Source organism: Leuresthes tenuis, unplaced genomic scaffold (assembly GCF_036924035.1).
Source record: "Leuresthes tenuis unplaced genomic scaffold, fLeuTen1.0.hap1 SCAF_18, whole genome shotgun sequence".
Taxonomy (NCBI): Eukaryota; Metazoa; Chordata; class Actinopteri; order Atheriniformes; family Atherinopsidae; genus Leuresthes; species Leuresthes tenuis.
In genome coordinates, this window is record NW_027325372.1 from 10,404,617 (window position 1) to 10,418,706 (window position 14,090).

Genomic DNA, 14,090 nt, shown 5'->3' on the forward strand with positions numbered 1-14,090 from the left:
ATGCAAGACTTCTTTATTTCACAGCAGCACAGCTCTTGTTTCCTGTTTCTTAAGAGTTTACATTTAGGGATATTTCTTTTAAATGGCGTCCCTTTATATTGAAATTTTTGCCACTGCAGATTTTTGAGCCGAATGCACTTTTGGGAGATTCTTTGTGAGACACGGCAGAGATCAGCGTTGTCATTGTTCATCGTGTGGTTGTAAAAACTGGAAATCTTGGCCAAAGTAATTGAATACACACGTCGCAGAATGGGAGAAGAGCAGCAGTGTTGTGATCAGACCGACTGGGAGGTTAATCACCTTTGCGCTTGCGATGGCTTTGATCCTCATACTGTGTAAAATCCACAGCTTTTGAGCTCCCTCCCCTGCCTCTTTCCCACTCATTCCCTCCCTTCCTACACACCGTCGCTCACACTAAAACACTTTCACACAGACGCACGTGTGCACAGCGGTGCACTAGCATAAATGTGCGCAAACACCTCACACACACGCGCACACGCCCCTCCCTCCGAACACGTTTACTTTCTCTCCTCCAGATGCAAGAGCAGCACCAGTCCGAACACACACACACACACACTCAGCACAGCGATACACACCCACACGCAGAGACGCATGGCATCATGTGAACATAGACACTTTTTTCTTTTTTTTTTCTTTCTTTTCAGGCTAGACGGGACGTCACGCCTGAAAAAAGTGTAAGGGGTTACAGAGTGAGGGAGAGGCAAGAAGGGGAAGATGAAAATGAGGGAAAGAGCTGAGACTGAGCAGGAGGAGGCGGGGACAGACTGATAGCGGGTGTTCAGGCAAGAGAACAGAAAGAGCAGTAGCTAGAGATACTGCATGCTTGCATAAGTGTCTGTGACTGTGTGTGCGTGGTTGTGTTTGTGTGTGATGCATGCAGGTGACACGGATTTATGAAAGGAGGGGGTCACAGAGCTGTTGATAGTTGTTGGGGGTTGGGGGAAGTCGGGGTGTTGGTAGAACACCAGATAATGGAATCAATGCATTGTCTGTGTGTGTGTGTGTGTGTGCAGTGTACCTGCCTCATAGACGTAGCCTGTTCGGACTTTAATCGCCTGGAGAATTAGTGATGTGACTTGGCAGAGGGAGACAGGCACAGAACAGAGCCAGGGACAAGCGCCTGAGAGAGGGATAGAAGAAGAGGACACACAAAAAGAGGAGAGTGAGAGATGGAGGGGTAGCGAGAGGGGAAAAGCTTTTCTGTTCGCCGCTTCGTACTGCGCTCAGAGAAAAAGGAAGACTGAAGATGGGGCAGGATAGGTTTTGTCAAGCGCCGTTTTCTTAACAAATGGATTAATTGCAGGTTTTTTTTGTCTCTCAGAGGAAAAACGGATCAATAACTCATCGTAAGAGCGTGTTGTATTATTTGTGTGTGCGAGCGTACCTGTTCTTTGTACACGCACTTGTTAAATGTATTTGCACATGGAACATGATTACAAATGTGTGTGTGCTTTCATGTAAGGAAGAGCAGGCACAAGCTAATGGTGAGTTCAGAATGACTTCAGAACGAGCCGCTTAACAAATTGAGACAAGCGGCTTGACTGACCACGTCCACCCGCCATCTTCCTTCATTTGTGTCCACCTTCATGTTCATTCCGTTTGATATAGATTATCCTTTACATGAGGATATTCCTCTTGTTCTCCCTCCACAGCCTCTGGTTCACATCCTCCGCTCTTTGTCTCTTGTGCGTTTGAGAGCGACAGAGGAACTCGTAAAACTGGGGCAGAGGAAAATATCTCAAAGCACAGAGACAAAGAGGAAACAGAAAGGCAGTGCAAATTCACACAGACGGCAATAGGCTTGATGTTGTGTGTACCTCTGTGGAGTCGCATGCTTCCCCGCATGTGTGTGCACCTGCACAGAGACTGTTTTCGTGAGCTCAGGACATGCTCTGGGTCGTTGGCAGATGATACAGCTGTCATCTGGACAGACTGAAGTGAATGGCACTTTTCACTTGTGTAACAGTCATTTGAAGCTTAGCTCATATGCTTCGTGTGGCATCTGCAGTGTCAGACTTGTGTGACATGTATTTTGTCTGGGGAAGAGTAAATCAGTGTTACGCCCTCAAGGCTGAACATCTTTGTCATGGGGGAGTGATTGCATAATCCTGTGAGATCACAAGGCCTGTAGGAAATATAAGACGACAGTGTTATCTGCGGCTCCAGGCGCAGCTGTCTGTGGACGTTACACACATGTGCACTTCGCACAAGCAAAGAGTCGTATGAAATGTATGATGGGAGCTTAGCATACGTTTATTCCATCCTCTCGTCCAAACTTAGACGGGAAATTTGAGGATTATTTCTCGTTCATGTGCGTCGGTCTCCAGATGCTCGTCTACCTGTCTGCCAGCAGGGGGCATTTTGTTTGAACGTCCCACTCCACAAATCTGCACTGAATACCAGGCGCTGCCTATGTCGGGAAGACAGACAGTGTAAGGACCCTGGATATGAAAAGCGCTTCAACAGCGCCCTTTTGAACAGGTATGTCCATGTTTAAGAAGGAACTCTTAACGAAATCTCTCTCTCTTGACAGGATGGGATCCAGTCCAGATTGTGCAGACGTGACGAGACTAAAACATTTCATGTCGGAGTGCGTCGATAACGGTAACCACCCCATGTGACGTATGAACCGTCTCTCATTTTAGAACAAATTTGTCTCATATTGTAAGAAGTTATGCGTCTGTTATCATTTACAATTTTATAAGTGGGAAAGTTTAATGTCAAAACTTAATCTCACCGACGCATTCATACAGAAATACCCACCACTCATCAATGAAGCGTAACATTCGCAGCCTCCCGTAATTTTCTGTTTGTTGGATTTTGCCTGGACGAGACTGAACAGCTGATCGTCAGACGCTCCCTTTGGCGTGCTTCGTTGTCCCTGAGACCCTTAACCTGTGATGATATGAAAGGTCACAGGTGAGGTCCTTGGGAACAAAGTTTCACGCATTTGCTTCCAGAGTTCCAGACCTTCATCGTGTTTAAAATCACGTCATCCACAAGCATCAAAATGAGGTGTCTGTCTGCATCTGCTCAGTGGGAGAGAAACTTTCCACACAGAAAAGCCAAGAAGGGACCATGTGCCTCTCTGGAGGGGACAGCATCTTTTGGCTGGCTTTGTGCACACAGTGTGTCCATGTTTTAATAAAAAAGACAGCCAAGGGTTTTGACCCCGATAATATGACTCACGGGGGATTTTTAAATCCGTTTCCAGAGGCTGAAAACTGCATCAGTCTTGACTCTGCAGACAGGAAACATTTTGACAACAGTAAAGCTCCTTGAAATATTTGTTTCAACCCAAATTGAAATTGTAACCTTAGAAATAACCCAAATGATTTAATAGTTATAATACTGAGTGATCAATAAACTCGTTGCAACAGTTTTTTATGGATTAATGATGTGATTTTTATTATTTGAAAATAGGTGAATAAAATGTAGTAGTTTGTGTTCAGAAATGAGGACACGTTTAAAAAGTGTTATGTGTGTGTAATCTTCATTTTGTTTGTTTTTTAGCCTCTCTGGTATCTTGTGCCACATAAGCAGCGTGGGATACATTTTTTTTCTCATCCACTCAGGAATGTAATACAAGATAAACACATCAGTACAGTTAAGATCAACATGGCCTATCTGTTTCTTGCGGCGGACACAACTAAACCTTCTCAGGTGAATTAAATGAAAATAACGCGGTCGTCTCTCAGGCTCTTGGCCTGACATCCAGCCAGCGTGGCTCAGTGTTCCCTGGCTCTCTGCCCTCTGTGTATTTGTGCATCCCAGGACAGTTGACATTGATTGTGCAGGAGACAGACTGAAACACATTAGTACCCAACTCGCTCCTGCTGCTGAAAAACACATTAACTGGCTGCATTGGGAGCCCTGTCTGGTAACCATGGCAAAGCACACAGGCAGGGGGGGGGCGGGGGTGAGGAAGAGGGCTGAGACGGGGCAGCGGGTTCAGCTCGCAGTCTCTCTGGGGTTGTCTTTCTCAAACGCTCCTTTCCTTTCCTCAGGCCACGTCTGTCATTGTCTTTCAGCCTCTTTCCCTCCTTTGAACTGACAGCTTTTCTGTCTGTCCGGCTCTCCCGTCCACACATATAAACACATTTGCATATTTGCTTTTCTTCTCTTACATTCTTCTTATTGACTCTGACCTTACCTCATACTCCACCCCCTTACCCAGCTACTCTTTGCAACATAATCTGCCTCTTTGTAGTTTGTCTGCATTTTTTCGAGCCTTTTCTCCCCGACGCCGTTCTTCTTAGTCAACACGACTGTTTGTGGAAAGGCCCAGTATTGACAAGAGGGACTTTATAGTGAAGATGTGGAATAAACTCAGCAAAAAGGGACAAACCATCTGAAAGAAGACATTTAATATGGATGTTTATAGTGTCTCATCTGTTTACATGCTTATCTTATTGATCCCATTTATTCACACCAACCCGCTTATTTGTGCCTTACATTTGCTGTACTTTTTTACGTGGAATGAGTGAGTTCACCCTCCAAATCAGTCACACCAGCTTTTACTGCAAATTATTGCAATTATTACAGAAAGAAATGTCCAATTTAGAGTCACACATTTTACTAATCTTCATCAACTTTACATATATGCAAATGTACACGTAAATATGTCCTCATACTTGAGTGTTGTGTTCAAGAACTGTTTTTATGAATCTGTACTTTGTGTGTTCCCGTGTAATCTTTTATGATGCGACTGCTTCGTGTATAAAACGTATATAACACTTTTGATTGAGTAATTGTTACATGACTATTAAGGATGGGTTACAGGGGATCAACATGAAGTTTCAGTACTGTCAGTCACACAGTGATACATAAACGTTGCTGACATGAACATCAAAAGACAAATGGTACTCTTTAAGAGTCCGTGATACTTTCAGCTTGAACTTTGTACATGAGGGGGAGGAATGTTTATTTCTCTCTCCAAAAAAGTACAGCTTTGTTAGGTCTGACACACGTCACTATTTTCATCACTTTCTCCTGTAAATAAAATGCCCTTTGAACTGAAATAAACTGTCGTATTGTGTCATGCACAGACGTGCACGCAGCTCACACCGACACCAGACACGACAAGTGATGAGGCTGTGATACAGTCAGGCACACAACAGATTGTCCTCTCCTTCAGCACCTTTCTCTTTTTTAATATAGAAGAAGAAATCATAAATAGCTTGGATTTTACTTTGTAGCCCTTAAAACGTTGCGTAATGAGCAGCAGCATTTAACAATGACTTTTCTCTCTCCCAAACCCACCTGTTCCCACCACATTTGTTGACATAACTGAACGCAGCTGTGCACACACAGATATTTGACTTTTAACTAATTCCTCCTCTCGTTTTGATTAAATTCTCCTTAACGGGAGCTTTTTAAAAAAAATTGCTAGCAATAATGATTTTATCATTTAAATATGTTTGCTATCAACAATACGTAATGTTAGTTTTAATCATTTGTAATTAGGTTGTGGGAGATATTTATTTGCATTGATTATACAGCGAGTATGGAGCACCACAGGGCTGGATTACTGTTTTCTTCACTTAACTTGTGGATGAAGTTTAAGAATGATTGACTCTTATTGAATTGGTCTAAAAGGGGCAGAGCGCAGATATATTCACGGTGTTTGGCTGAGGAAGCAGTTCATTTACTTATGTAAAATACCATCGCTTTAATCTAAATTAGATTAGTCAACTTTACTATGTGGAGATAAGTTACCATTTACTCTGTTACTGTTTGTTAAATGTGTATGTTTTTCTCTCGCAGCTGTAAGTACAACCTTCCCGGGGCTCAAACAAGTTACCGCTGTCCTCTATTGTTGCACCAGAAGAATAAAATGTCTTTTTCCTGCACGATTGCTGCTAATATTGAAGCTCTGCACTGTGTAGCAGCCACAGGCTATAGAGGGATGCTGTTCACACTGAGCATTAAAGCTCAGAAGCATGTTACTTATTTGTAAGTTTACAAGTCCTTTACTGCTCACAGCATTACTAATTACCATATGCATGCAACATAAACTGCGTACGTTATATAAATGAAACCAAAATTGATGTTTTATTGAACTAAGATCAAATCGAGATGACAAAATACATTTTTTAAAAGGTCGTTTGGGGGAACGAAACTGGGTGACGAAGGGAGTATATCCTGTTTGAAGATGGCGTTGTATAATACCTGAAAGAAAATGCGACAGAAAATACAACAAGTTACACAATTCAGCGCGCAGAGTGCGTGGAGCTCAGGTGGAACTTAAAGTCTGCGCTGTCGGTTCCTTCAGAACCTCCAAAACATCACGGACGACCGGAAGCGGTCGCAAATTTGAACAGCCATCTCAGCAACAATAAACGCGCACTTTCACTTTACGGTACGTCTACTGAATCAATATTTATGAAAAATTAAACAAAAATCTTACAAGGGGTTACTGTAAGGTGAGATACGCACGCTGTCGGTAGCGGTTATTTTTATAATCATCTTCACCTTGCTACCTACTCTATCTATCGCTGTCGATTTTGAAGCTGACTATTACCTGGAGGACAATCTGGTTCATAGTCACAGCAATTATTTCAGGACCTTAATATAAATAAATGCATTGTCATTCAGTTGCAATCAACAACGCATGAAGTCTTAATGTTTTTTTCCGCCAAGCTGCTTTTTTTTTAATTGAAAAGATGCCTCCTAAAGACATAAAATGCCTGAAATTTGCATGCAACGATGTTAATTGTGCCTGCTATTGATGGGACTCCTCAGCACTTGAATGTTGGTGCACTTTCCCGCCGTTGCAAGATTGTAGTCCAGAAAATAGACATAGCCGCCCGATACTAGTCCGTAGACTACCACTGGGAACTTGTCTTGTTGTGATTTTACGGGCCACCTTAAAAATTTCGTTGTTCCTGCAGAGGGCGTCGTTCAGTCGTTTTCAGCTGGCTCATAAATAATAATTAAATCAATTCAGTTAACCATAAGGCTGACTGAAACGATTTGCTGTAAAAATACATCATGAAATCCACTATTTTGACCATTCTCACTCACATCCGGTACATTTTGTTTTCTGCCTGTCTGTTTCTGCCTGTCATGCTGATAATGCTCTGTCATTACAGACGATATATAACATCAACACAGTTCACGGTAGCAGTTATTTCTTAAGATAACATTGGTTGTTGAGAAGCATTTAGGCATTTCTGTAAAATGGTTTTAGCTCTGCCCGCTCAACATTTGATCCGCTGTATTTTATTCTCAGAACATTGCAGGTGCACCCTCCTAACTGCTCTGCTGTGTGTCTTCGCCATGTTCCTGCCCAGATGGTGCCAAACTGTGCATTTCTCATTTTTTGGGACTAATCGGAGCTTATTCGGTTTGCTGCAACTCGTGCTACAAACATTTATCTGAACACAGGGAGACTTTGAACTTTAATACCCGGTTTGAATGGAAAAATGACAGCCTGTAAGTGTCTCCGGTCATAAGATGTATGACGGGCTGTTGGTGTGTGTTCTGGTGACCTTTCAGCTTAATAAGCTAATGTAAAGTTTGCCAAGCTGCTGGGAAGATACATGCTAGTAAAGCTGCTCTAAGTAGTAGTGTTTTATTTCATATTATAAACGGTATAATAACAGCATTTCCCACCCAATTTTAATACATAGGCGGGCCAAACCACTAAGATACAAAGCTACTTGCAGCACTTTGATTCGACTCCTTCTTGCTTAATGCAAACAAACTAAATAACACAAAAAACATTAACAAGCGAAAAGGACGTTCCAAGATGTGTGTAATGAAGCTGATAAACGTGACCACATCCCACACGCTGCAGCTTTACAACTTCTTTTACAACTTCTGTTACAACTTCTGTTCAGCCTGTGATCATACATTATTTCCAGTGCTGTTTCTGAATTTGATTAGACTTCAGGGTTTTAAAACATTCATTACTGTTTAATGAATTGTACGACCTTCCTACCTGTTTGAATTATTAATTCATGGGTCAGCTTGTAAATGACCAAACATTGCCCTCTACAGGTAGAAAGCCTTTTTTAAGGTGGACTTGATCAATCCCAATAAGAAACTGTGAGCTTAAGTGTTAATATAAGAGAACAATATGCTAAATGTGTAGATTGTTTACTGTATGTTTGATATTTAATTTACTGTAATGAAAGGCCAAGAGAAGCAGCTCCAGTGATACGACACTGGACCTTAAGGAGTGAAATGTCAGCACTAACTGGCCCATCTCTCATTATTGATTATTGATTGATTATTTTTTCACTTTTCTTTGATCAATGAACAGAGGGCTCCAAGCTGAAGGCAGCAGTATGGAGGAGGAAACTATGATGGCAGAGACAGAACAAGGAGATACTGTGAACAATGAAGGAGAGACCAGCGCAGGCGCATCCAGAAACAGTCCAGTTAAAAGGGGAAGGGGGAGGCCGCAGGGCTCTAAGAAGCTGAAGGTTTGTGTTACAGACATTAAGCTGACAAAGCTCGTTTCAGCTAATTCCAACGGTGAGGCTGCGCAGCCCCGAAGAGGAAGAGGACGTCCGAGACTCTCCGACACAAAACGCACCGAGCAGCAAGGGTCAGGAGACGACTCTGCTGACGTGTCTGTGCAAACTCATAGAGGCAGGGGAAGGTCCAAAGGGTCCAAGAGTCAGAGCAGCAATGAAGACAGTTCAACAACAGAAAACTTTCCTAAGAAAAGGGGCAGGCCAAAAAAATCTGTCCCGGTTAGGAAGGCTGCTTCTGAAGACTTACTGAACGGTGGCTCCGAAGCGCCCAAAAGAGGTCGCCCAAAAGGACCGATGAAGCGCAAGTCCGAAAGTTTAACAAGTGGAGAGGACGAAGAGGGCAGCTCGGTAACTCCTCGGAAAAGAGGTCGACCGAAGGGCTCCCTCAATAAGAAACCCAGGATGGACAGAGGGGTGAGAAGCGAGGGGGAGGCAGAAGCTGTTGATGGCCAAAACTCGCAGAGAAGAGAAAGAAGCCGGGAGACGACTCAGGATGCATCCAACGGCACTCGGAGAGGAAGGGGAAGGCCGAGGAAAAGTATTGATCAGAGGAGCGGCGAACAACAGAAACTGACTGCAGATGGCTCCCAGCCGGTAAAGAGGGGAAGAGGTCGTCCCAAAGGCTCTTTGAATAAGAAGCCCCCTGCATATAAGGGCCACAGTAAGGTAGGGCAGCCTCGGAAAGTACCGAGTCTCCCTGCAAATGGAAGGAAACGCGGTCGACCACGACAACAACCAGCCAAGAGGGGAAGACCAAGGAAATACCCTCTGCCATCACCCGAGGAGCTGAAGAAGCCAAAAGTGTGGAAGCCGCTGGGAAGGCCGAGGAAATACCCTCGCGTTGAACCTCCGGAGGGAGCTCCAGCGGCGCCTCGCAGAGGCCGCGGTCGGCCCCGCAAGTCCGAGTCTAAAAAAGGCGCTCACTTACGCAAGAGTTTGCCAGCCGCTCCATCCACAGCACAAAACTCCACCGAGGAACCTCGGAGGAAAAGAGGCCGTCCCCCAAGTACTGTAAAAAGTGAAGATGGCGCGCCGAGGAAAAGAGGCCGCCCCAAAGGCTCGGTCAACAAAAGCAAAGCTCGGAGCGACGGCACGCCGCCCAACTACTCAAAGGCAGAGAGAGATTCCTCTGCTGCTGGGGCGGAAAGGGAGGCGGAGCTGGCCGGGTCCCTACCCATCAAGCATGGAGACGATTCTGAAGAGACTGTCATCGTTCAGGACGTAAGCTTTGATATCAGCGACCAGGATTGATGAACGATCCGGTTTGACCAAAAGGAAAAAAAAGCTGGTGTAGTTATTGCTGTTAACAGAAATCTGTTCATGTCAATGAAATAACATGTTTTTAATATTTTGTCAGATGGCTAGATACTTGGCACCTCCTCCCTTCTTCTGACTAACTTGTTCATCTAGTTTATTTTTCTCTTTTTTCGCTTTATTTCCGTCATCAGAGGGAAGCAGAAGGTCCTAACAGTCTTTAAAGCTTTCAGATGTAGTGTTGTGAGTTTAGTTGTTCCGGTAAGATATCTGATGGAGAAACGAAGTCCAGATGTCGGTGAAACGAGGGAAACTAAACGGAGCTTCTGTAGGCGAGTGCCATATTTCCTTTAGCTTTTCTGTTTTGTGGCTTCTGAAAGAAAAAAAAACAACCTGTTTCTTTGGGTTTAGTTTCTGTTTTAAGACAAACTGCCGTATGATTGCAGAGCGACGTGGGGCTCGACCCCTCCCCCCCACCCATACTGCTCGCCCCATCAGCGAAACGTGTGTTTTTGGGGGGTTTGTGGGTGGGATTTGACGGCCAGATGCAGTTCGTTCCCCCAAATCTCAGCTAATTTTGGATGCATCTGCCCTGGAGTCGTTAGAAATCTTTTACCATTGCACAGAAGGGGAGACGAAAGGATTTTTATATCAAGATGCTGAAAAATATTTTTTTAGACCCCATACTTGGCGTATAGTAGAAACTGTTCGCCTGATATAGTGAATATAATCATGTCTTTAAGTTTCCACAAGTTAAGAAAGAGACAGACCTGAATAAATGTTGCATTTTCTAACTGTTCTGCCAACAGTTTCACCCTTTTAGAAAAGCTTCAAATGTGATCCAGATTTGGGGTGACGAGCTAAAGGAAAAACTTGAACCGTTGACCCCCCCCCCCCTCCCACACACACACACACACACACAGTCAAAGTATGCATTCGCTCGGCCATGAGCAGCAAAGGTCAGATCAAATCAATACAAAGTGGCCCCGAGTGCTCATGTTTATCCCAGTTGGAGCTTCTTCACTCCTTTGGGAGGGTGTCTGGCGTGGGTCAGTGAATGGTTTAATAAGGACTAAAATGCTGGTGAATCACATCTTTTCTGGTGGTTCTCGAGCGCTGTTTACACAGGTCAAAACACCCACTAACATTTGGCTTTTGAGCGCAATGGGAGCATTTATTCGGGAATTGGTCTGTAGCAGCTGTTTATCGCCTCTGTGGAGTTTTTAAAAGAAAAAAAACTTTTTAACTTTCTACATGAGGCTGGCAGCAGCACCCTCAGACAGGCTGCTGTGGTCCAGTCGTAGGCGACGAAGGAGCCCAGATGTCTCAGATTGTCCCGGTTGTCGGAGGTGGCCCACGGCAGCCTGTAGGAAACGGCAACTTTTGGGCTGGTAACTCCAGGCCTGTGGCTTCAGCACAATGAGGGTAAAGTCACCATTACCGGCAGCGGTAAAGTATTCAGTCAGCTTGCTTTAGCTGGTATGCCCGTGTTTTAAAAAGTCTGTTTAAACGTGTTACCTTTGGTGTAAAAGGTATAAAGCACTTTTTTCTTCATTTTCTCACCTCCCTGTGAGTGTTTCCACTGCCCTAAAGTGGCCAGAAATATCTCTCATAGCAGGTTTTAGCCACAACTGTCTGCATACGGGGAGAAAAAGGCAACATTTAGCAGCACATTCAGCTTCTTTTTTTTTTTTTTAAACTTTATTCCCAGTGTTTGTATGATTTTAATGCCTTTTTAAGATTTTATTTAAACTTTATTTAACCTCTGTGAGATTTCGAGTTCGTGTCTCGGGTGTCCGAACAGAACCTCGCTCTGACTCTACTGAGTATCTGTAGAGATGATGTTTGAAGACGACGTCTCAGTGTTGTTTTCTCAGTGACATTTCGCAGTTGATGGTGGATTCACATTTGATTTGCCTTATTGCCAAAGCTTTGAATGTACCGCCCATGTTCGTAAAACGCATTCTGCAGAGGACCAAGCGCTCTGCGTCCTGTTGCTCACAGCAACATTTCCTCCTCTGTGTACCATTTAGTGTCTGCTGTTGAAGTCATTTTACTGTTTTTCTCTAACTAGCTGTGAGGCCTTCTCTCTTTTTTATTTTTTTTTCATTTTTAATGTTTCGGGGAATGTTCTGAAATGAAAATGGAGCAGTGAGATCATATCACGGTTTTCTTTGTTTTGAGTACCTTGTATCGTGTGACTTGTACACCAATATTACTGATTAGTGACCGGAGGAGGTTTAAAGTCTCAAACAGAGGTGACATTTGACCTGGCTTTGTGAACTAAATCATTTTAAGTGGACGTTTGTATTTTTGTGTGTTTAAAACAAGAGGCTAATGATTTGTGAGAGTATGGTTGAATTGAAATAAAATGCCCATCTTGCCGTTTTATTTCCCACAGTGTTTTGTCCTTGTCTTTTTTTTAAAATGTAATTATTTGTTTCCTTTTTAACTTATTCACTTCCTGCATAACTTAATGGTGTAGGCTCATACAAAAGCTGTGATTGGCTGTTAAAGGGATATCAGCTCACCAGTCCTGTTTGTGAGTTCACAGCTGAACTATGAACCTGAGTCATTGCTGGAGCAAAGGTGGTGTATTTGGGAGGATGAGTCACTCCGAACCATAAAGCCAAAAAACCGGATGCTACATATCTTCTCTTGATCGTGGTCTCTTTATACAGAGAATGAAAAATATATGAATTTTAGACCTTTAAATGGTGAGTACTATCTCCAGGTTTTAATAATAATAATGGAACATTTCTTAAGGTTAAAGCTGAATAAACTATAGACAACACACTATACTTCAGACTAAATAGCTCACAGGTAGCCTTGGGTTGATTATGAGCTGCCATGTAGGATGAGGTGTGGAAGAGTAGGAAAGTGATGATGCATATGAAGAAGATGATTGTCACAATAATCAGATAAGTGCAAAGGCAGCTTACAAAGCAGCAATGTGAGACTGGAGGGGGGCCTCCACTGTGACAACAGGCCACTTGGTGAAAGACTTGTTAGAAGAGCTGAATGGCTACATTTCTGACAAATTAGTTGCTCAATGAATTAAGCATCCCAAGAGGAGACGTTGTTAGTGTCACGCCACCCAATGATATCGCCACATGAGGCAAACGTGCGCACAAACGACACATTTATCACAAGATCGTGGTTTTTAAAGTCCGCTAAAAATAAAGCTGAGATGAGTAATTTGGATACAAATAAACAGATAGACAGATCAGTATAAATTTAAAACTAGTCCTATTCGGCCCTGCCACGCTCGTTACATGCTGTTATTGGCTGATTGCAATTATCCGAGCTCAACACAAGTGTAGCCATTAAAATAATGACTCCATCCACATCTAAAAATAGCTGAAATCTCACACTCATCATTATTTCCACACCACCCCCCACCTCTCATGACCCTTCTCCTGCTGTAATCTGATTCTGACTTCTATTATTCCACTGACTGTATTTTGACTGGCTTCTATTGATATTAAAGGCACATATTTCACATATAGCAATTTAAACTTTGCAAAACTAAGATTTAGCAGAGGAATGCTGTATTATTGCATTGATTTGAGCTCATTTAAGTAGCTATTTATTAATCGATCAAGTAACCCCTCTCACATTTTACTGGGTAAGGTTGCCTGTTTTGTTTTTATTAAGAGCTAAGTTGCCTTTTTTTTTTTTGCTTTTTTGTGTATATATATCATGTTATTGCTTATTTTTTATGGTAGTTTTTTGTTACAGATCTGGGAGCCAAGTTGCTGCAACTGAACTGAGTTAAACAGTTCAGAGCTTTGGAAATAAACCTGTTTGACCTCATTCATGTCGTGTTTAGCTCAGTGAGTCATCTGCTGTCTTTGTTGTGTTGAAGGAGGAACGACCTGTTCCACAAAGAAAAGGTGGACTTGCAGCGGATTGAGGTTTATTCTACATTCAAGGGAAACTTGTGACAAACAGTCCATGCTTGAACTTCCCTCTCATGGCAATTGATCTTTGCATACCGTCTCACTCTTGTGTGCAGGCCTATTTAACATTTCAAGTAACCAGATCACTTCATTAAATGTAGGACACCTGGACAACTCTGTCAATATTCAGGGACAGATTTTCTAAAATGTAATGACATCTCTATTTTCATTCATTTTTTTCAGGGGATTTTGATACATGTTTGAGACACTGTGACTTATAAATATGGTTGTAGGTATCTATGACTTCCAATTGTAACTTGTTTTTCCCTTTAGATGGTGGTTAGCTTTGGTAGATATACCAACATATTCTGACCGATAAAACCGGTAAAGTCTTCTCTGGCTCTCAAACAGTGGTTTCGTGAAACAT

At 43.0% G+C, this 14,090-nt stretch overlaps 1 protein-coding gene across 1 annotated transcript; it reads left to right on the plus strand.

The window, feature by feature from the left end:
* The first annotated feature begins 6,299 nt into the window (after positions 1–6,299).
* On the plus strand, positions 6,300–12,152 carry LOC140275167 (uncharacterized). Its single transcript, XM_072370577.1, has 2 exons — positions 6,300–6,382; positions 8,291–12,152. Exon 2 carries the CDS (start codon positions 8,316–8,318, stop codon positions 9,756–9,758), a length of 1,443 nt encoding a protein of 480 aa, XP_072226678.1. The 5' UTR covers positions 6,300–6,382; positions 8,291–8,315; the 3' UTR covers positions 9,759–12,152.
* The last annotated feature ends 1,938 nt before the right edge of the window (positions 12,153–14,090 follow it).

What these genes read in the sequence shown, in the direction of transcription:
- LOC140275167 (XM_072370577.1), top strand. Translation starts at nt 8,316, where the DNA reads ATGGAGGAGGAAACTATGATGGCAGAGACAGAACAAGGAGATACTGTG.